At 38.8% G+C, this 24,298-nt stretch overlaps 1 protein-coding gene across 1 annotated transcript in view; it reads left to right on the forward strand.

The window, feature by feature from the left end:
* Positions 1–24,298, forward strand: part of Phex (phosphate regulating endopeptidase X-linked) — a 300,129-nt gene that overhangs the window by 246,110 nt on the left and 29,721 nt on the right. Inside the window, exon 15 of the mRNA XM_021152917.2 lies at positions 287–345. Within this exon, the coding sequence (XP_021008576.1) occupies positions 287–345 (59 nt within the window). The remainder of the gene's footprint in view (positions 1–286; positions 346–24,298) is intronic.

Here is a 24,298-nt window from a genome sequence, read left to right on the forward strand (position 1 = left end):
GAGTCATAGATGGTTGCTAACTAACTACCATGTGTGTTCTGGGAATTGAACGTTTGTCCTCTGGAAGAGCAGCCAGTATGTTTAACCACTGAGCCATCTCTCCAGCTTTGATAATATAGTCTTGCCAAACTGCGCTCACATTCTGATAAGATTGTTCATCAAGAGAGTAGGAGTCCTGAATAAGGCAATAATTTTCCCTTGTGACAATATCCATGTTATTTATGGTTACTGTTTTTCTATCTGGGTAATGATGGCTACCTTCTGGCATTTGTCTGTCTTTCTGCAGGTGGTTTACAAACCCAACAACAGTCAATGCCTTTTACAGTGCATCTACCAACCAGATACGTGAGTACCAGTCTGTGGAGGGGGATTGCATTGATCCTGCAGTTGGCTTTTGGTAGATTGACCATCTTCTTAATATTAATTCTTCCAATCATTCAACATCTTTTCATCCCCTAGTGTTTTCTTTAATTTCTTGAGTGTTTTCAATGTAAGTGACTTTCACTTCCTTTCTACTTATTACTCCATAAGAAGAATTTTATGTCACTATTGGCTATTAAAACTAGAGAAAACATAACTGCTATGAAGTTTTCCATTAAAAGGAACACAGGTTTTTTCCTGTCATAACTGTCTTGATTATCTTCTCTACACCATCCTAGCATTGATGGGGAAAATGGCAGTTAACTCGTGGGACAATTTTTATGAAAAAGCTTGAATATGTTTTGATTAACCCTAGGATGTAATGTCTTTAGGATGTTTATTTCTTTATATTGGATATTCATAATTATATATGCTGCCTTGGTTAGCTTTAAATGTCAGCTTACAGCTTTGAGTCATCTTCGAGGATAGCTCCCATTGAGCAATTACATATGTATATGAAAGAGAGTCAGAGTGAGAGAGCAAGCCAGAGAGAGAGAGAGAGAGAGAGAGAGAGAGAGAGAGAGAGAGAGAGAGAGAGAGAGAGAGAGAGATCCAGCCCATTCCACTGTGGGCAACACCATTTCTAGGCAGGTGGTGTTGAACACCACAAGAAAGTAATCTTTGAGCCTTCAAGTCAGCTAGCAAGCAGCATCTTCCAAGGTTCCTGCTGTGCTTCATTAGCTGTGAAGTGAGCTCCTCTGTCAGAGGTAATCCTGTGTGTAATACCAAGCAGACCTACCTTCAAGTTCCTGCCTTGCCTTTCCTCAATGATGGACTATGGTTTGGAAATGTAAATCAAACGTTCCCCTACCCAAAGTTGCTTTTGATAAAGGTGTTTATCACAGGACTAGAGCTAGAACAAATGCTATGATTCATTTTTAAAATGGTCAAGATTTAGTATGTCAAGAATTAAAAAAAAAATCTGACAGCATACACCATTGGTATTAAGGATCCTGCCTCCGGTAGAAACATAAATTAGGCCACTCCCATTGCAAGGTAAGTTTTCAATGTGTAGAAAAGCCAAAGAAATGCCTGCATATCTGTGACCATCAGCTGCATGCTCAATCTATCCCAGGACTTTGATTCATAGTGTCTGCATCATCAACAAAAAACACCCTGGGGGAACTTGTTAGAAGTGCAACTTCTCAGGCTCTAGCTGATACACAAACTTTCATGTGGGGCTCAGAAACTGGTTTTAATAAAATTTTCAATTTCCAATTGTTTCTACTGAACACTAGAATTTGAGAAACCTTCCCCATAGAACAAAAGCAAGGCAAAAAGAAGCCCATGTGAGAATTCAAGTGGCAGATTATTGATGATAGCGGGAAGGCAACTAGCTTATGTGTCCCTAATGCATGGAAATAAAAGAATGTGGCAAATTCATCCAAAGGAATAGCATACAAAAGTGCAAGTTATATGGTCTGTTATAACACCTATTAACATAGATTTCCATAAATAATTAGGTTGTTCAGGAAATTGGCAACTTGAGAAAATATATGGACTATGATACCACATTAATAAAATTGAAAATTATAGGTTGTTTACAGTCATATCCATTTGTTGTAAAAGGCATTCATGAGAAGAGAAGACAACAAATTCAGGTTGGTGGTGTGATGTCTTGTGGGGAGAGCTGACTGTTCCAGGTTAAACTTTGGTTTTCCTTATGTTCTCTACGTTTCCATGATGACTGAGCCTTAGGGCCCAGTCCTGATTCCTGTTCTGTTTGTCCCTGGTCTCCATCTTTGTTCACTCCTCTAGTGATCACATCTAATCTTGTGGCTTCAATAGCATTTCTACATTGGTGAACCCAGGATAGAATTTATAAGATACATCATCTTTGCTCTTGTGACCACCTGTCTTCTAACTGGGTGACAGGAAGAACCTTCTCACTGACTTTCCTGTTTCTACCCTCATCTCCTCTGGACTGTTCTGTTTATGGTTATATCATATCACCCTGGTCTTCAAATCATTCTATCCATATTTCATCTCACTGAGCTTAAGAATTGCTTGCGATGACCAATAAAACTGCCATTTTTCCCCCTCGTGGTAAGGTCTCATGAATCCCAGGCTATCCTCAAACTACCTATGTAGCTGAGGATTGGCCTTGAACTTTTGATGCTTCTGCCTCCACCTCCTACCTTCTGGGATTACATGTGTATATGCAGTTGAAGGATTGTGTTTCCTACTAGAGTCGTCCTCTCGTGGCTACTGTTGGAAATGGTAATCCTCAGGATTGGTCTTGAGAGTAATGAGCAAAAGGAAACCAAGCAGATGGTGCTAATTTTTTATTTCTACATGAATTAATATAACCAAAGAAGTTGTTAAATATTTTGAGTGTCACTTCTTAGTATGTAAATATTCATTATGCTGAAAATGCTGTTGCTTTCTTAAGGTCCAAAGTTCCAAGTTGCGAACCAAGCTGCATATGTTACATGGAGACTTGGAGATTTTGTTTTGAGATCTCAAGTACAATTAAAATTTATAGTATTTATCTAAATGCATCATAAGTAAAATGTCTGTTGAACAATAGAGTACTGACTGGATTGTTCATTCTATTAGTTTTACTAACATTTTCATTTATGTGTGTGTGTGGGGGGTCATGCCCTGGAACATAATGTGAGAGGACAAGTTGCAAGAGTCAGTTCCCTCTTTGCACTTTGTAGGGACTGAACTCAGGTTATGTCATGGTAGCAATCACCTTTATCCACTGAACCATCTCACTGACCCAGACTGTTTATTTTGATTGAAGAAACTTGTATTCCTTAGCCACATGTCCCCAGGTGAGTTAGTGGTAAAGTTTGTATACCTACCATAAGGACAGGCAGAAAAGTAAGGTCTTCCTTTTTTTTTTCTTTTTTCTTTTTCTTTTTTATTGGTTATTTTATTTATTTACATTTCAAATGTTACCCCCTGCCTAGTTTCCTATCCACAAGCCCCTGATCCCTTCCTCTCTCCCCCCTGCTTCTATGAGGGTGGTCTCTCACCCACCCACCCACTACTGCCTCAGTGCCCTAGTATTCCCTTATGCCTTATGCTGGGTCATCAAGCCTCCACAGGACCAAGGGGCTCCCCTCCCACTGATGTCAGATAAGTCAATCCTCTGCTACAGCTGGAGCCATGGGTCCCTCCATGTGTTTTTATGAGACTCATTTATCCAGAGATTTTCTGATTGTTCTGGTGCTTAAGGTTGCATTGCTGAAGGTCTTTTCTGCTTTTCATTTGTAGCAGACAAGGGAAGCTGAGGTGCAATTCTTTCTTTGGAAGTTTGTGTTTTCACTTTGACATAATCTCTATATCGGTTTGGTGGGGTTCTGGTCTCTTGATATCGTTGTGAGAACAGAAGCATGGGTGCCATGAGAGTGTCTTAGAGAAGAACAAAGTGGGCCATTCTGAACAGGAGAACTTCAGAAATAAGTGAGTTGAGCCTAAAGGATGAGTGGCTGTTCATCTGGCAGAGCAAGCAGCTCTGAAGGAATTGTGAAGTCTATTCTGCACATCCTATGAAGAGTCTCCTAGTATCTCAAAAATGTGTGGGTTCCTTTGTCAGAAGTTGTACTTCTACTTCTGTAGCTATTGTGCTTCTCTCTATCTCTCTATCTCTCTTTCTCTCTCTCTCTCTGACTCTTTTTCTGTTCTTCTGTCTCTCCCTCCCTTTCTTTCTATCTCTGTCTCTGGCTCCCTTTGTGTCTCTCTCTCTTCCCACTTTTCTCACAGCTACAAGGTTCAAAGTTTCTTGAGAATCCAAAACAATGTCCAAATACTCATTTTTCTGCTTGACCAAGTAGAAATAAAAGGCAGCTGATGCCCACTGAAGTAGAAAGATGGGAAAATGTCCTCAGAGTAAAGTGACGCCAATCATGGCTGGGATCTTTCATCTTTCCTCTCCATTTGGGGTCAGCTTGCTGAGAGTGCCAGCCACCCCCAAATGTGTCTTTTGTCCCTTTGTGGTTGCCATATTATTACTAAACTTGGGCATTCACAGCTGGTGATGTAAGCCAGGTTCAACCACTGGTACATAATAAGTCTATTAAAAGAGCCATATTACTAGTGATAAGCAGGAAAAGATTTATTTAATATAGCAACACTGGGAAGAGGGACAATTAGGTCAGGGAACTCCCTGCAAGTCTGTCTTTGGAATTCTGGAGTGACATGAAAGCTTAATAGGACTTTTTAAATTATTATACAATATTTGGCACATTCTAAAGAATTTATCTACCATGCTGGTCCATATTAAGTTAGAAAATATATAAGAGGACTGAAAATCAACATGTGCCATTAAAGCGTGACTCAGTGAAGAGCTGAAACCCTACCAGTGTCATCTGAGCTGCCCATCTGCTTCATGTCCTACACTCCTCATCATCACAGAGGGAACCAACATACTGTTTTTTAGATTTATCTTTTTTTGGGGGGGGGGGAGTTTCACCATATAACTCTGACTGGCTTAGTGCTTGTTATGTAGACCGACCTGGCCTAGAACTCTCTAATACTGGGATAAAAATTATATTACTGTGCTGGGCTATGTTTGTCTTCTAAAAACTAAAGTGTTATCAATTTATACAGGCACCCTTAATGATACTGTTTTCAACATAATAAAAATGTATCATATCTTTAGAGTTGTGGTTTTTCAATCAACATCATTATTTTTAAACTTTGTTTCATGCATATGTGTGTTTTGATTACAAGTGTGTCTATGCCCCTAGGCTTGACTGGCACCTGCAAAAGCCAGTAAAGGGCATTAGATTCCCTGGTATTAGATACTTGTTGTGAGCTTACAGATACTTGTGTTGTGAGCTGCTATTTGGATGCTGTGGATCTAACCTGGATCCTCTAGAAGAGCAGTCAGTGCTATTAACTACTGAGCTATTTCTCTAGCCCCATTATTTTTAAGGTATATATACAGAGCATGTGGCAGCACGTGTTTTCTTAATTTTACTATATGTTGCTGTATAGTATTCGCTTGTCTGACCATACACCCAGATTATTCTCCTGTTGAGCACCCTTTCTATCCCCTATCCTTGCAGATATTCACTCTTAGGAATGGGGCTTCTCTGAATAGTCTTGTGCATTGTCTTCTGTAGTCAGTCAGGGTGATATTCCTCAGGGTAGAACTCCTTGTGGGGAGAATATGCAAATTCTCTACTAGGTATCACCAGATGCTTTTTAAAGTGGGTGTTCTAAATTCCAACAGTGTTTCTTTTGTTCCTCACTTTCATCAACTCTTGGTATTTACAGACTTAATTGTCACCAGTCTAGTGAGTGTAAAAGGTCAGCTCTTATGCAAGAAAAGGGTGATGAGATTGTCTCTTCACTGGTGTTTCCATTTCTTTCAAATGTCACTAAAGGCTTACTGCTCCTTTGGGGAATTAAATGTATCTAACAATAGTTCTGTCCCCAGGGTTTCCCAGGGCTGTGCCTTTTTCTTGTCTTGGAAGGGCTGACCCTATCAGAACTTTTCTGACGAAGTAGCCATTTCAGGGTAACCCAATGGATTCTAGAAAGCTCATGGGGCAGAGAGGTTTTAAAATGAACAATTTGAAGCAGTATTTTAATTAAGAGATTCAAGCTGTTTCTATTTTCCTAATGACCAGTGCTTGCTCTCATTGTAAATTACATTACCAGGCAAGATGACAACGAATCCTTTGGGTGACTTTTCTCCCCTCTTTCATTTCTGACTTTCTGGACTACAAATTAAGACAGGTGGAATTTCTTCTTACACATCTCCCTATTGGGTTTCCTTGGACTCCCCCGTCCCCTCCCAACTGCCTCCTCTGTGCTTCACTGAAGAAGTGAAAAATTGAGGTGATTTTCTAAAATGAACATCTTTATTGATTAGGGGCTAATTCTGACAGCATGTGGCCATCTGTTTAATTGGGTTTTCCACATCTACGATGTAACTATACTTAGTAATGTGATTTATGAGAATATCCTTCATGTCTCATTATCATTTTCTGATTTATGCCACAAAGTCTGCTGCTACAAGCAGTAAAGACTTGAGTAGAAAACAGGAAAACCTATAGACTCGTTATTCTTTCCCAACCCATGCTTTTGTGCAGAACCCTGAGGTTGGAGCCATCTTTTGATGTTCAGTTATTTTTGCAGAGAGTTAAAGCTTATATTCTGCCCTTGTCAAGGTGAGTATCCATGTCTTCAGACATAGAGTGTAGTGTGAAGTTTTAGTGATTTAAATCTGTTGCATTGGGCATTACAGTAAAAAGCTGTCAACAATCTTAATTACATTTCAATTGGTAGTTCAGTTAAATGGAAGAGTAAGGCGCAGAGAGCATTAGCACCCCAGCCTGTGCTTTCCTAACTTTGTGACAACTGCTAAACTTATCATCCCACTTTTCAAAGGGACAAAGTAGAAGCCTCATTGAGAGCTTGAGTATAATTATATGGCATGATGGAGTTAGCCTTTCTGGCCCTTACTGTCCTGTTTGCAGCATGATGGACAGACTGTAGAGTGTGCAGGAAGTGTTTCAGAGGATAGATTTGTAAACTGCCAACACATGGCTGATGTCAAAACTTGTATTTCTCAAATAAGTATGTCAGGCAGCCCTTGGATAGACCATAATGGTCACTAACAGAAGAATAGGTTAATACATCATGCTTTAGTTGTGCAACTGATTGTTGCTCAGACAGCAATGCAGAAGAAAATGCCATGGTATGAGTGCTATATATTTGCCAGTGACATAATGTTGAATGAAAGAAGCCAGGCACAATAAGAAGTGTACTATTTCATTCTATGCATATAAAAATCAGGAGCAGGAAAATTCATCCATATGATAGAAGTGAAAATAGTAGCAATCTTTCTTGGGAGTTATTGACTGAGGAAGTACAAAAGATATTCTCTATTTTAACCTGACCAATGGCTGTATGTTACAGCTTGTCCCTTGGCTGAGCAGTGGGTATAGCCCAGTGTCAAGAAGCTTACCTAGCATGTGTGAGGCCCTAAGTTCCATTCCTAGCATCACACACAAAATATTTTGCCTTTACTCTGTGTAAGTAATGCCTTTCCCTTTCTTCCATAAAGGTATTTGGAATAGCATGTAGTAGAAACAGATATCTTGGCTTTCTAATAGGTTGCCTAAGGCCAAATCTTCAGAGGTATAGATCAGGAAAACATGTTCTGTACAGTACCAGAACACAACTGTTTTCAGGCTTGCCAACACAGCCTCAAATTCTGAACTCTGCCATTGTAGCTACAGATAATCTATAAGCTAAGTGAGCATGGCTGAGCTTCAATCAAACTTTATTTACAGAAAAGACAGCATGTTGGATTAGTGCATGGGCTGTAGTTGAAGTAAAGCCTATGTGAGGATCGGCTTCTGGCTGCCACCAAGGCAACTCTGATCTAGCTTCTATGGGTTTTTGAATCTAGTCATGTGGTAGTAGTGTCTGGAACAGTGAGCAGCTCATATCCAATTTTTATTTCTGGTAATATGGATTGGTCTTTAGAATAAAGCTTGTTATATGTGTTTGTGTCACTGTGAATTTGTTATATGCTTCATTCTGGCATTAAGTTTTTTATATTTGTATACCCCAAATCATATTAAACAACTATTAGAAGCAAATAAAATCTTGGCTTGAAAACAAGCCTGGTCTGAGGGCTAAACCTAACAGTTTTATTATATTTACTGTTATACCGAAGAGATTTTGTTGTCCCAGTTTAATTACTGATGTTGAGCTAAAGAAGATAATAAGCCTTTGTCCAGAGGCTGGGTTTATACTTACATTTAACCATAGAGTTAATCCTGAAATCAAACATAAATGTGTTTTCCTGTTAAGGATGTAACTATTTCAAGCTGGGAGAAGTTCTCCTTCTTTGTTACATCTGCTGGAAACTATAGAATGGAAGCCAAGTTAGTGGATATTCACCTGTGGCTTCTACTGGGATTTTTTTTTTTTTTTTTTGTGATAGGGTTTCTCTGTGTAGTCCTGGCTGTCCTGGAACTCACTTTGTAGACCAGGCTGGCCTCGAACTCAGAAATCTGCCTGCCTCTGCCTCCCTAGTGCTGGGATTAAAGGCGTGTGCCACCACGCCCAGCTTTCTACTGGGATTTAATGGAACTAAAGTCTTGAATTAATTTAATGTTCCATTTGGAGACATGAGAAAACAAGGCAAACATCCAGAATTTAGGAACAATGTTCTGGGTTATGGAGCTATTTAGATATGTAAGGGATTAACACAAATTTCTCATTATCCAGAACACAATTTACCTATTGCTAGTGTATTTAAATGTGTTGCAATACCATGGAACAGTAAAAGATTTCTGAACATTGACAAAAAATTAATTAATTCAGTATTAAATGTGTAATAAGTCTGAGGTGTTTCTGACAGTGTTTGCTGTGTTGCATTGCTATTACAGAAACATAACATATTAGCTATGTAAAAGAAACATTTTTACTGTCTTCCTATTGGCATTCTTAAGCATATATCAAGTTAGCATATCTTTGGACTGTATTGTGTACTGTAATGTCTGATTTTAAAAAATTACTCTTTGAAGCACTGACCCAGTGGTGCAATGGATAATGTGTTTGACTATGGATCAGAAGATTCTAAAACTTGTTCTTCAAGGGGCTGAGAAGATGGATAAATCTGAAAAGTGCCTGCTGTGCAGGCATCATGATCTTATTTCAGATCCCCAGTTTCCATATAAAAGTTGGACATGGTAACACATGTCTATAATCCCACTTGATGGTGGATGGAGATTGAGCCCACTAAATCTTAATTTCCAGCTAGACTAGCCTACTTGATGGGCCCCAGGTTCAGTGAGAAACTCAGTCTCAAAGAATAAACTGGACAGAAATCCATGAAGATCCCAAGTGTCAAACTCAGACCTATAGATGCACACTTCAACACATGGGCACACACCTTTGTAAAAATATGCATACAACACACACATATATGTCTTTCCGAATGATTGACTTGAGTTGTATTGAAAATCAGCACATGAATTTTGGCTTAGGATTACAGTAGAATTCATAATAATTTTTGAAATGGCTATGATCATATATCCAGCATTTTGTAGTGTATGTTTATACAAAATGTCAGTCTCAGCATAGATGAGCTTATAAATATGGAGAGATGGCTCAGCAGTTAAAAGCAGTTGCTGTACTTGCAGAAGACCGAGGTTCAGTTGCCTACACTCAATTAGGTAACTTGTAACTGCCTTATTTGTATGTTATGTGTGTTAACTTGAGTTGAAGAGGATCCGGTGTCTCTTCAGGCTTCCACAGGCACCTGTATGCCTATGGTGCACATACATACACACATACACAAAAAATGAATACGTTTTACAAACCAGTTGAAAACTCTGAAAAACGCTGAAGATGTTTTTTTTCTTTTTTAAAGTCCTCATTAACCTAATTTATTTATTTATTTACTTGTTTACTTATATAGTTTTATTGGATATTTTATTTATTTACATTTTAAATGTTGTCCCCTTCCTCAGTTTCCCCTCCACAACCCCCCCATCCCATCCCCCCTCCTTCATGTTTCTATGAGTGTGATCCCCCACCTACCCACCCATTTCTCACTGCCTTAACATTCTCCTATACTGGGCATCGAACCTTCACAGAATCAAGGGCCTCTCCTCCCATTGATGCTCAACAAGGCCATCCTCTGCTACATATCCAGTTGGAGCCATGGGTCCCTCCATGTGTATTCTTTGGTTGGTGGTTTAGTCCCTGGGAGCTCTGGGAGGTCTGGTTGGTTTTATATCCTATATAAATATTTTCCCAAGATTTAATTTGCATGTAAAAATAAGAATAACCCATCTCATTAGCATACAGAGATTTCATCTTTTTATTCATTATTTTATTTATTTACATTTCAAAAAATTGTAAAAATATATGTATACCAAATAGTTGTTTATAAAAATGTCTTTAATACTTATGGTTAGTAAATACCTGTTTTATATACAGAGATATACATACCTATACATATGCCAAGAGTCAAATAAACATTTCTTGGGTGCAAAGTTGTTGTGAATGGAAAATATTACAAAGCCCAGATCTAGAATATATTCCCATTTAATATTTAGGAAAGTGGAATAATCTTTATTTCTTGGTATCCAAAAGCTGTCTGAAACTCCTTTCCATACTAAGGTAAAGCTTAGATATATACTCAATGGGAATATATATATATATATATATATATATATATATATATATATATATATATATATCAGAATATGAGTTCTGAATCTAGGTAATAAAAGCCATTATGACTTCCAACTTGCTTTCTTGATTTATCACTCTGGGAGAAGCCAATCACCATGTCATTGGGCCACTTAAGCAGATTGTGGATAGGCCCACACGAGAGGCTCCAGAGGGCTTCTGCTCATTTCTAGTACCATGCAGATCCTCAAGTCTAAGCATTTGGGTCAGTACAACGAATTCCTTCATTTTGACTGCAGTCTCCCAAGAGACCTTCAGACAGATCATCCTCCCAATAGCTGCTTCCAAATTCCTGGACCAGAGAAACTGTGAAATAGTAAGTGTTTATGGTTTTAAGATTTGGATATGATTTGTTATATAACATTATAACATGTCAGATAATGAGCTTGAGCTGGGATATATTGTATGATATTATAGTGGTAGTTAATATTGTGTTCTCTCAAGTGAGACAATTTGAATTTCAATCTTGACTTGGTCACTAGTAACTTGCAATCTTGGCCAAGTTTCGTTTCTTTTCTTTTTCCTTCCCTTCCCTTCCCTTCCCTTCCCTTCCCTTCCCTTCCCTTCCCTTCCCTTCCCTTCCCTTCCCTTCCCTTCCCTTCCCTTCCCTTCCCTTCCCTTCCCTTCCCTTCCCTTCCCTTCCCTTCCCTTCCCTTCCCTTCCCTTCCCTTCCCTTCCCTTCCCTTCCCTTCCCTTCCCTTCCTTCCCTTCCCTTCCCTTCCCTTCCCTTCCCTTCCCTTCCCTTCCCTTCCCTTCCCTTCCCTTCCCTTCCCTTCCCTTCCCTTCCCTTCCCTTCCCTTCCCTTCCCTTCCCTTCCCTTCCCTTCCCTTCCCTTCCCTTCCCTTCCCTTCCCTTCCCTTCCCTTCCCTTCCCTTCCCTTCCCTTCCCTTCCCTTCCCTTCCCTTCCCTTCCCTTCCCTTCCCTTCCCTTCCCTTCCCTTCCCTTCCCTTCCCTTCCCTTCCCTTCCCTTCCCTTCCCTTCCCTTCCCTTCCCTTCCCTTCCCTTCCCTTCCCTTCCCTTCCCTTCCCTTCCCTTCCCTTCCCTTCCCTTCCCTTCCCTTCCCTTCCCTTCCCTTCCCTTCCCTTCCCTTCCCTTCCCTTCCCTTCCCTTCCCTTCCCTTCCCTTCCCTTCCCTTCCCTTCCCTTCCCTTCCCTTCCCTTCCCTTCCCTTCCCTTCCCTTCCCTTCCCTTCCCTTCCCTTCCCTTCCCTTCCCTTCCCTTCCCTTCCCTTCCCTTCCCTTCCCTTCCCTTCCCTTCCCTTCCCTTCCCTTCCCTTCCCTTCCCTTCCCTTCCCTTCCCTTCCCTTCCCTTCCCTTCCCTTCCCTTCCCTTCCCTTCCCTTCCCTTCCCTTCCCTTCCCTTCCCTTCCCTTCCCTTCCCTTCCCTTCCCTTCCCTTCCCTTCCCTTCCCTTCCCTTCCCTTCCCTTCCCTTCCCTTCCCTTCCCTTCCCTTCCCTTCCCTTCCCTTCCCTTCCCTTCCCTTCCCTTCCTTTCCTTTCCTTTCCTTTTAAAAACTTTACTGGATATTTTCTTTACTTACATTTCAAATGCTATCCCCTTTCCTGGTTTCCCCTCCAAAAACCTCTCCCCCTATCCACTTCCCCCTCCCCCTGCTCATCAACCCACCCACTCGCACTTCCTGGCCTTGGCAATCCCCTACACTGAGGCATAGAGAGAGACTTCATAGGACCAAGGGCCTCTTCTCCCATTGATGTCTGACTATTGGCCAAGTTTCTTAACATTTTTAATTCTTAAAAAATAAAATGGAGGTGTTATAACTATCCTATAAAAATATCAAATTATATATATGTATATATGTATATATATATATATATATATATATATATATATATATATATATATATAATGCTTAGACAAAAATCTGGCTCATAGTAGCCAAATCATAGCAAATTATTAATGCTTGTTTCTGATGAGTTGGGCAAGATGCTTGTTGCCTGCATACTTAGAGGACATCGTAGTGAGTATTCAGTGTACTCTGGTAGTCACTGCAGTGGGGAGGAATTAATCTGTGTGAGCTTTGATTGGATGATTGGAGGAAGTGATGATCGAGAAGACCTTGGCAGGAAAACAAAGTTCTTTAGGTAGAGAAGAAATGCTATGACATGTAGGTAGGGATGACTGTTGCAAAGGTAGCATGCTGAGCTGCATATGGTGCAGGAATGAATGGTGAGAATGATCACATATGTTGGAGCAGAGGCAGCCTGGGTGCTTTAGAAAGCAAAGGCTGTAACATGATTTGTGGAAGAGGTTTATAATAGACTTATAGATAATGTTGAAGAACAGGGAATTAGTGTGCTTTTCTTTGCGAAGGGAAAAAAAAACAATTTTATTTACTTAGTTTTATTCTTAAAGAAAATGGCTCAAGGAAGGGGAAAGGCAGGCTACTTGGACAAGTTAGAGTTTTGTACATGGCCCAAAAGAAAGATGGAGAGGACCCAACTAGAGGCATTGGCGTTAGTAAGAGGGAGTTAGGGAATGGGTAAGTTAAATCCCAAGAACTCTAGTAACTTAAAAAATGATAGTATATAATACAGTTTTCAATCATTTCCATTTCTTCTTGAAAAACTCACATCAAGTGCATCTAGTGATTACCCTGTGTACTCCTCTATGCTGGGAAGCCATTAAGGTGCCTACTACTTGAAGGTCTAATCTTCCTAATAGCTCTATAAACTTTGTACTATGCGCCCATGTCAGGCAGTGGGCGTGGGGGAATAACGGGAGTGGGAGAAAACCCGCATCCCACCAGAGTTCTGGTACTTCGGGCAGACACAAAGGACTGCTGCGAACTTTCTACGTGGCCCCGGGTGGGTGTCTGGCTGTGGGAAGCCATGGACCCCATCCCAGAGGGTGTGAACAGTCTGAGGTTTCTGGGCCTCTCACGGAGGCCAGAGATAACAGGTTCTCAGTCTCAGGCATCCCAGACACCACTGGACACAGTAGAAGAGCTGAGAAAAAAAGTGGAGGCCCCAGGGGCGGCTTGGTCATCTCCAAAGAAAGGGGAGGGCAGGGAGAGAGGGGGTGCTGGTGGTTCCCACGTGGGCAGGCGAGAGTCTGTGTCTATTGTCAGGTAACTGTGAGGGTGGAGTCTAGCTAGAATTCCAGGAGCTTGGGGCTTTGTCTGTGTGATTGATTGTCACAGAATTATGGAGTTGGGGGCCCTGTGGTGTCAGGTACCTTTCTCTGGGAACGTGGCTCATTGTTCCGTCCCTTGTAGAGTTTTCTACTGGGTTGCTGGAGCAAGCCCCGCTCAACCAAAACAGGCTGCCGTTCATGATCCCACACACCCATCTTTCAGAAGAGAAAATAACTTCATAACAATTGCAACACTAGTAAATTTTATGTCCATTAGTCAGGGTTCTCTAAAGGAACAGAATCAACGTAATAAATAAATCTAATGCAATGAATTCATTAGATTGACTTATATGACATAGGCTGAGTAGTCCAACAACAGAGAGCCTGAGAACACAGTAACTGCTCAGTTCATGAGGCTAGATGTGTCAATTGTCTCAATATGTCACTGGAGGCCTGGAGGATTCCTAGAGAGTCACCACTGGTCTTCAGTTCATGTTGGAAGGCTGAAGAAGCTTGGCTTTAATGTTGCAAAGGATGGTAACAACAGCAACAACAGCAGCAACAGCAGCAGCAACAACAACAACAACAACAAAGTAGGTGCTCTCATCAGCAAGGAGTGAAGCTGGGCAGGTAAAAAACATCTTAAATTGGAGAGTAACCCTTACTCTGTGTAAAAGTCTTTCCTCTCATCACTGAATTCAAACCAGGAAATAACTTATCTATACAGAGCTTAGTTGATTCCAGATTGTCTTCGTTGATCCAGATCCAATCAAGGTGACAACCAAGATGAACTATCACAGCAGGTCTGGGAGAGTAACCTATTTATTGATGGGACTTTCTCAGTCTTTACACTATAGTGTTCAACACTGGGTAAGAAATGTGAGAATTATATGAGCTACACATGTGAGTATATACCAAGATATCGTCAAATAGTCATATATATTTTCACAAATTCTACTATCGAGGGCTTCTTTCTCTTTTGATATGGCAAGACTATAGGATGTGAGATCAGCCAGGAGGTAGGTGAGTATCACAAGGTTAGGTGGGATCCACATCCTACTGATTGCATGTCTATTAAAACATTGTAAAAATGAAAGTACTTCATTTTTTTGAACCCTAAGCTCACTGCAAAAGCTGTATTTAAGTCCACTATTTTCTTGGTCCTTTAGCATTGCCTAAGGGGGAATTGAAGGTAGATTACTTGACAGACAAATGCTGCAAGATACCTTATAAAGAATATTGAAGTATATTCCCCAGAAAGTGGTTGTTTCACAAAAATTTACAATGAGATTTACAAAGTTTATTTACACAGATGAAGTTAAGTCATGAACAAACTTTCAACAGTTTGCAAAATTGGCAGATGGTATGCTTAAAAAGCACCTGCTGTAAGAATTTTAAGATAGGCCTGACCTGTGAGCCAGTTAAGAACAATGCTCTGTGAAGTCTTCATGAGTAAACTGAAGCATCCTTAACTGGTAAGCTCAGGTCTCCTAGAATCCCATTAGTGAGTGAGACTTAGGATTGATGCCTGTACAGCCTCAGTCTTCTGTCTGAGATATTTGCGAATGTTGTTTCTGTTGTAGTGAACTGGGCAGATTTACTGCAGGGTTGGTAATAGCAAGCATGAAATGGTTGTTAGGGTCAATCGGATTTGAACGAAGGTGCGAGTGGGGCACTGGCTGAGAACTACTTGACTGTTGAACTAGATGGTGAGCATCAAGATCCTGGAATACAACAATGGTAGACAGGAAGTCAGGGTCAATATCACTAATCTGGATGCTCCCAATCTCACTTGTCCCCCTCCTTAAAAATTCTTTTACAGTTTTCTTTTACTTTGTAAAAGTAAAACTTTTACTTAAAGTGAAATACCATTTAATGCAGCAACTCTTCTACTTCTTGGAATATACCCTAAAGAAAGTCACAGAATTGAAAGAAAATTATTACCCACCAAAGAGACATGTGTCTCTGTGTTGGTTTTGCAATGGTGCAGCTTGAATCTAGGAACTCACATAGTAAGGAAGAACATGGTCACTAAGCTATATCCATGGTCCTGTTTTCTTTTTCCAATTTATGTCTCCATCACCAGCAGACACATGTATTGATGAGTTTGCATCTTAAAGGATGATATTGGAAGAGATTAAGTATAACTAATGTGGTGGAATTATAGTCATGTGTTCATTGATAAAATTATTATCAAATAAATAGATATATTTGCAGTGAAACACACAGGTATCCATTAGTATATATTTACCTAATATGTTCCCATGACAAGACTGAGCACCACTGATTTCATTGTTTAAGGCCCAGGGCAGCAATTGTTTATATGAAAGGACCAAATAGAGCTTCATACTGCCATGGAAGTGGGAATTAGTGTTTTATCTATTTCAGAATTTGAACTCAAAGTGTTTATTGCAGACCAGTAGCATCACTACTACTTGTGACAAATGGGCACTGTTTGGCTCTTTTACTAAATAATGCACTCCAGTGGTCTGTACTAGCACCTTGGATCTTAGTAAGATTTTAATCACCAAATGTCTTTGAAAGATGCTGAATGTTGAGAACTATTGAGCCCTTGAAATGCTGCCAATACAAAAAAAAAAAAAAAAAAAAAAAAAGAGTCAGACCTAGTGGGTGAAAGCAGTGCTTTTAATTTCATCTTATTTTTTTCCTGGGCCCATTCCAGCTTTATTACTGAAAAAATACTGCATTCTAAGTATATCTGTAGTCCTGGGAAAACAGGGATGGTTGATGACTCTGGTAAAGGAGAGAGATGGTGTTTGTTGTGGCATAAAGGTAGTTATGGAAGAAATAGAATAGAATGGTCATCAAAGAAAGCTACAAGATGGAGGGCAGATTTCAGAAGCTGCTTTCTGCTTGTCTGCTCTGGGCTGCTAGATCTGGTGGCAGGAGGTTACCTGCAGGAAGCCAGCAGATGGCTAAGGCATCTTGCTGAATCCCTTGACAGGAATCACAGCTGTTAGAATGCAATACTTTCTGGAAATAGGAAGTTTGGCATGAACCAAAATATTGCAAGATGCCAACTTGGATAAAAAACCACTATTCATCTTAGCAGGAGTGACAATGAAATCCTTTTATAACTACAACAACAAAAGACACAACCAAAAACACTTTGTAATTGCAGTAATTTTCATGTCTCAACTCATGTTCCCCACCCCTAATTTCTAGAAGAATGCTATCCAGGTTATCCTATAGCTAGAACTAATCCTGAATACTCATTCCCTTTAACATTCTTCCTGAAATTTTTAAGGTAATTACAATTAAATGTATATTTGTCCTTTAGTACAATCAGTTTTTTTTTTTTTTAGGTAATGTAAAGATTAATGTTAGAAACTATCATCTGAAAAAAGTTCAAGTAAAAATATTGTATAGATGGAGTGAATGGAATAAATCAGGAGGGCTGAGTTATGGATCAGTTAGCTTAAAAATGATCAATTCTTTACTTTTTGTATGACCGTGTACAGGTAGACAACATGACAGACATTGAATATCGGTAAATTTGGTTAGGAATTCTCTTTTGGTTGAAATTCTCATTTGCAGTTGGGGTTAACATTATTCTGTCAGCTTGTGGGTCTCAGTAACCTGAATGGTTTGTTGAAATGCAGAAGTCCATGCCCAGTGTTCTTGACTGAGAAAGTTTGGGGTGGAGGTTCAATATTTGCATCTCTCACAAGTACCTAAAAGATGCTTATGTTGCTGGTCAGCAGACCACACTTTGAGAACAAGTTTCCTTGTTACAGTGCACTTTCTGCCTCAAAGGCCAATTGATTGTTTTTATCAGCCATATATTCTACCCATTAGTATAAATATTTATATAAATAATCCCCTCTCCAAATTCCTCTGCATGTCTTCTGTGAATCCTGCATTTCTTTTCTCTGTTAAGCAAGAAAATTTACTTTAAAATTTAAAAAGAAAGGGTAGAATAGGCCCACCCCTTTCTTTAAGTCTTGCAAGATGTGATTGTTCAGTAACATTCTCTTATTCTCTAGACTGTAGGTACTTTGATGATGTATGTTATCTGTACATTTAGAACTTACCCAGGTGGCTTTGAATATCACAGAGACTCAGTAAATATTGGTAGTCAGTAGTTCTATCTTCCTGACCAAATCCAATGCTTGTGATAATTTTAATGACATATTTAAATATACTAACAATTATGAATATGGATCATAACCTATATCCACTTAGTGAGTTATAGAGCTAGAAACTATTGCACAGAATAAAATAAAACATGTAAGAAGATTGAAACTACAAGTTAAATTTAATAAGAAACATGACTTCCTCTCTAAAATGATAGATCAGCAACAAGTTTGAAGTGTGGGTTTATATATGGATTCATCTGGTAATATGAGACTCGCACCTAAGACTTGGAAATAACTGTCATAATATACATTAGAGGAAAGCCTTATTTACACATCAAGAACTCCATGCAAACCAAAATATTGTATTACTTGAAAAAAGCAATAATGTAATAGAACATCGTGTGCACATCATCAGTCCTTTAGCAGCAAATATTACCAACATCCACACTTGGTTAAAAACCCAAAGAAGCATATACTTAATCATTGGGGAAACCAAAGTATATCTCTATAGAAAGCAGTTATAGCATGTATGCAACCCTTTGATTCAGTGCTTGACTTTGTATACCTACCATTGTACATATTCTCAAGCCCTATTACTTCTGTGGGACTGAACTTTGCATCGGTTAGTGCTATTTCTGCCTTGTTGGTACCTGGAAGAATCCTAACTAAATAATTTAATAATCAGAAGGGTACTGAATGGAATGGTTCTGAATTTAGATAAGTTTTAGTTGCCTTGTCTTGTGTTGACAAATGTTGGTAGAATTTGACAAGAGTAAAGGAAAAAAATTAAGTAGGCTGGGCTTCAATCACTGACAATGAGAGTCTCAGGCCTCCCATTTTGTTCAGTATGGTTAAACACAGAAACAAAAGGAAAAGACATGTGAGTCCTACTCAAAGTTGTCTTAAAAAGCAATAGCATTGTGTCAACCTGAGAATGTAAAACTTCTGAATAAGAGAATTACTATAGTAAGAGAAGCCTTTGAAAAGTATTGTTTCCATATTTGCTATATGATAATTAATTTAAATTGTATGTTGTACTTATTGAACTTAAATATATATTGTAGTTAAAGGGAAAGAACAGAAACTGTAGGGAAAAGAGATTGATGTTAGTTCAGTCCTCTCAGGTCAAGAGTTTTTGTCTAGATCAAACTGTTCTTCAGTATCAGTATTTGCTGCAGATGTTAGAAAGGGCATTATACATTTTAATCCTTTGGAGGGGAGGTAAGGACTGTGGTAGAACTTACTTAAAGCTAAGCACTAGGCAGGACTTCTCAGTTTGTTTGTGTTTGCATATCATGTACATATTCACACGTGTGTTCATTTCTGGATGTTAATGTGGCTGGGTTGATGTCTCATGTCTTGGCTGGTTGGTCTCCATCTTATTTTCTACAACAGTGTCTCTCACTTATTGGTTAGACTGGGTGGCGATGGAGTCCTTGAGATCTTGTTTCTGCCTTGCTGCGTTGGTATTACAGACATATGCCATCACACCTTGCATTTTACATGGGTGCTGGGGATCCAAACTTATGTCTTCATGCTTGTATAGAAAGCATTTAATCTACCGAGCCATCTTCACAAACCTCATACTGTGTTTCGATGGACCCTGTGTTGGCTTCAAAACTATACTAGTTTTGCCATGGTAGCAAGAACAAGGAACCAACACATTTCTCATTTGAAAGAAAATGAAAGTCAAACTTGAATAATGTAATATATTCCAGATTTGGCACTGAGGATGAAAGCTTCAAGAAACAATGTAATTGCAGCACTAAATAAATTTTAGAACATTGCTAACAAAATATAATTGTAACTACAGGTTATACTTCAATCTCAGCCACCTTTTTGAGGTTCATAGGGTATGAATTCCATTCACGCAACAGATATTTGTCAGACATTCTATCTCTGAGGGTGTTGCAGTGAGAGAAAGGGAAGGATGAAATAGTGTAATTGTATTATAATCTAAAAAAAACCCAAAAGTAATAATTAAAACCCCTTTAATTATGGAACTTATAATTCCTGTGCAAGATTGTTTATCTATTCAAATGGAGAGCTTCTGAATATTACAGTGAGTTATAAATCAGAAAATGATGATGGATAACACCCAACCCTTTCAAAAGCACTAGGGCAGCAGTCTTCAACCTGTGGATCCTGCATATCAAATATTTATATTAGGAGCCATAACAGCAAAATTACTGCTATGAAGTACAACAAAAATAATTTTATCGTTGGGTGTCACCACAACATGAGGGACTGTATTAAAGGGAATGCTGAGAACCATTGTACTAGAGGATAAAGTGACATCTGAACAAATACCTGAAATAAGGCCCGCAGATAACAGGAGAAAAATAGATTAAAGGTAGACAGAAATGGGTGGAGACGGGGAAATTACCACTACACACACACACACACACACACACACACACACACACACACAGTGTGAGTTTTTCAGTCCTGAGTATATTCATTTGCTTTCTTAATTTCTGAGTGATGGGGTAATTTGTTAATTTTATCTTTATATGTGCTGCACTGAAAAAATTTAATTAGTGATTTTACAATAATAAAATGGCTACGGAAGCTCAGAAACATTTAACTTCTCCTGGAAAACTTTAGCTATGTCTTTATGAATATAGAAATCAGATCGTTGAACTTGGGATAATTACCCACTAAATGTGATCAGTTCTTTGGCAATAAGGCTAGCAATAGGAGCTGTCTGCATTCTATGTCCAGCATTTCTGTGAGCTCCAATTAAGTTAGTCAGTATTCACTGATAGGAGAGAAAGTTCAGTCAAAATGAAATGTTGACCCAGGTAGAAAACTAAAATCAGGTCTCTGTGGCTTTCCAGGGTACAAATCAGAAAAAGAAAAATTATTACAATAAACAATGAAGTGATTACAGCATAGAGATGCCAATATTTTATTTTGCTACAGTTGTAGTCATTGAAATTCTATACCTACAAGGTTTAATTTTTTTGCTTGAAATAGGAATGGGATTTGTTCGTATTAACAATACAAGAGCAAAACAACACTATATAAGCGTTGTTAACTGTTATTTGATAGCTTTTAGAAGAATTTTCAGTAAAACACACACTTCCAAAACAGCTAACTTTAGTGAAAAATTTGATTACCTTTGGTTAATCAAAATGTAAACCATTAATGTTCAAAAGCTCTTTTGGCTAATCAAAGTGTAAACCATTAATGTTCAAAGCTCTTTCGGCTAATCAAAATGTAAACCATTAATGTTCAAAGCTCTTTCTGACCAACTACCACCTAGAATACTAATTTCCTCCCAAAGGTGATTACTAAAATCAATTTGTATGTATTTGATGGGTACTTATTTTGAGTATATAAAAGAGTTATTGAATTACTATTTATTTATTTATTTATTTATGTTTATACCTCACTTTATCCCAATAGTAACTCATAGAAAACTATTTCCATGCTAGAATTTTAAAACTGGTCCTTTACTTTTTCATTTGCAACATAGCAGTCTTTATTGTGGTCTTAATTATACACAGTGTAGCACTAAACTTCAGAGTGTGCTTGGACAACTTCTTGGGCAGTATTTCTCATAGTGTGGTGCCTGGACTAACACATGCAATCATAGAGACGGACATTTGAAGACCTATTCCGAGTTAAGTAGTAACTAGTTGGCAAACTAGTTAAACAAGATCTGATGCTTAATCTTCATGACAGTTAAAAACAACTGGCATGTGTGCATCCGGCTATACCATGACATTCCTGTCATAATTTTGTAAGTACACAAAATTATGTAATAAAAGCCACAGAGTTTACAGGAAAATGAGGATGGCATACAGCAATCAAAAAGCTATGATTGCAGGTTGGAGAGATGGCTCAGTGGTTAAGAGCATATCCTGCTCTTGTCGAAGACCAAGGTTCAGTTGCTAGCATCCATGTTGGGTGGCTTACAACTACTTGAAATTCCAGCTCCAGGTGGGTTCAATGTCTCTGGCCTCTAAGGACACCTGCACACATACACACATAATTACCCCCACACATATTTTTATTTTATATAAATATAAAAATAAATGAGAAAACTTATCATTGACACATTTAAAAACAAAAGGTGGGGGCCTAATCAAAATTTAACACAGTTTTTATGTTTTATAGTAGGCAACTGTACAAACACAATGGTAAAAATGACACTTTCCCTTGAAAAGAACTGAGGTTTGCTGTGGCATTTGTTGTCTGGGGAGTTGCTCCTTATAAGTTACTGTGTGTGGTAGGAGGAGAGATACTGAAGTTGGTAGTTTCGATGTCAGATATGGTAGGTGTGGCTTGTAAAGCACAAAGTGATTCAAAGTAGTGGACTGCGCTGAGGGGTATGCATCTGGGCAAGGTGTGTACTCACATGTGGCTCAGTATAGGTGGTTTCTGCTTTGCTCATCGATGGGGGTGTGCATAAGCAAAAATTCAAAACTGGAGCTTTGTCCCAGAGTTTCCCCTCTCTATCTGTTGTGTTAGAAGAAACTTGTCTTTCCTTTTAAAGAACACAGTCTGTTAGTGTAGAATTGAATTGTATTGTACGTGCATGCATATATGCACACATATATTGCAGGGGACCTCTATGAACTGCACCAAATGTCATCTTTCTACTCAGTTTTTTACTTCTTAGGGATTTTCTCATATCATCACCCAGAAATTTAGTCCTTTAAAACATGCTTGCAGTAACTTACCCTCCAACCATACTTCTTATAAAATCATTAATTTTTGCCAACCCAAAACGCCCTCCCCACCTCTCTCTCTCTCTTACACACACACACACACACACACACACACACACACACACACACACACGGTAAGGAATGCTTCCCATAAATATACTGATTAAAAAACAAAGCTTTAAAAGTCTGGAACAAGCAATGAGTGATTCTGCAGTGGGGAAACATTGAAATAAAATGAGTTGGTGAGAAAACATAATAGATACCTATTGAAAAGGGAGACAGAACGAATTCCCTTCCCATTTATTTATTTCTCACTTCCACCTTTGCTAATACAACTTATCCACTTTATGAGATAAGATATTGAATTGACCTTGTTGGGATTTCCATCTATCACTCTTGATAGTTGACATCTCTAAAAATGCAGCTTACACTGTTAATCCATTCACTTCAGCAAAACATGCCTAAGGGCATCAGATTCTTCAGTTTATCACTATTGGGTTTCAAGGCCCTGACAAGCTGAGAAGATATAGCTGATCAGGGTGATGCGATGACTTCAGCACTGGAGTCTGGGGCCCCTAAAAACAGCAAAAGCTGCAGCAGTGGAGGCTTATGCAGGTGTAAGTTGTTTTCTGTGACAAGTTTGGCAGTGGACATAACTGCTTCCAGCTGGGCACATCACCAGGCAGGGAAGCCATAATGATTGAATAATTAAATCACATTGGCTTATGATCATTGTTCTTATTAGAAAATATCATTGCTTTGGGGTGATTTATTGTGTGAAATAGGATTTTCATATAAACACTGTGATTTGCATTTATATGTAATACATATTCGCATATATATCTAAATCAGAATGACTTACTAAAATCAAATCACCAAAAAAGGGATGAACTATCAATGTAAAGATGCCAAAGATGTTTAAGGAAATGTAGAAATTATGAAGATTAAAGTAACATTGTGCCTTGAAATTCAATCACATTAGTTGTGTTTTTCTTTATTTGAAAGCAGCAGGAAGAGAGAAGCATTAACTGGATCCATCTCTGTTTTCCAATTAGGTTTTTGTACCTTGAAATCTCAAACTCTGATATTAATAATAAAAGACATAGAATATGAGAGTCTTATGAAAAGAGTACTTCATCTCTAAATTCAAGACTTACTTTCTTGGCTTCATTTCCCCCCAACATGTCCTGGAATGGAGGGGGAGGTAGAAAGTTGAGCAGAGAGTAGAGGAACATTTTAATTCATAAAAGAACATTCAGTCTCATGGGGCCTAGAGCAGCTGCTCTCAAGCAGACAAGGACATTACAGAAGGTTTCTTTCCCTCTTCCCATTCTGTCTCCTGTTGCTTTGAACTCCCAGCTGTAATGACTATTAATCACAACTCCCAGGATCAGCACAGGGTACAAAATTTAGTGGTGACATGGAAGAGCAAAGCCAAGTGGTTCTTGTATTCACCTATATCCAAGATCTGCTAACTAATTTGTATGGTTTAGTGTAAAATGAAGATGCAAGGCCTTCTATGCAGGAAGCAAAACAAATGCCATCACAAATGCTAACATGGAAAACATCACCTTCACTTTTGACTCACCAACAGTGATTTTTGTCTGCTATTTACTGCTGTTCTTTGGAAAACTAAAATTTTATGTCACTGCATGAGTTTTTCCTTCTGTCTTTTTATGCAACAATGCAAGTCTCAAAAGTGAATAAGAATGCTTTAATTTGTTTATGGAATTTCCAAAATGGCACACTTTGTATTTTGTAGCATGTACTACACATATGTAGATTTTTCTCACCAGCAATGTAGAAATGCTGCACAGAACTAATTTAGCT

This window comes from Mus caroli, unplaced genomic scaffold (genome assembly GCF_978045245.1).
Source record: "Mus caroli unplaced genomic scaffold, Mus_caroli_1 scaffold_5, whole genome shotgun sequence".
Classification (NCBI taxonomy): domain Eukaryota; kingdom Metazoa; phylum Chordata; class Mammalia; order Rodentia; family Muridae; genus Mus; species Mus caroli.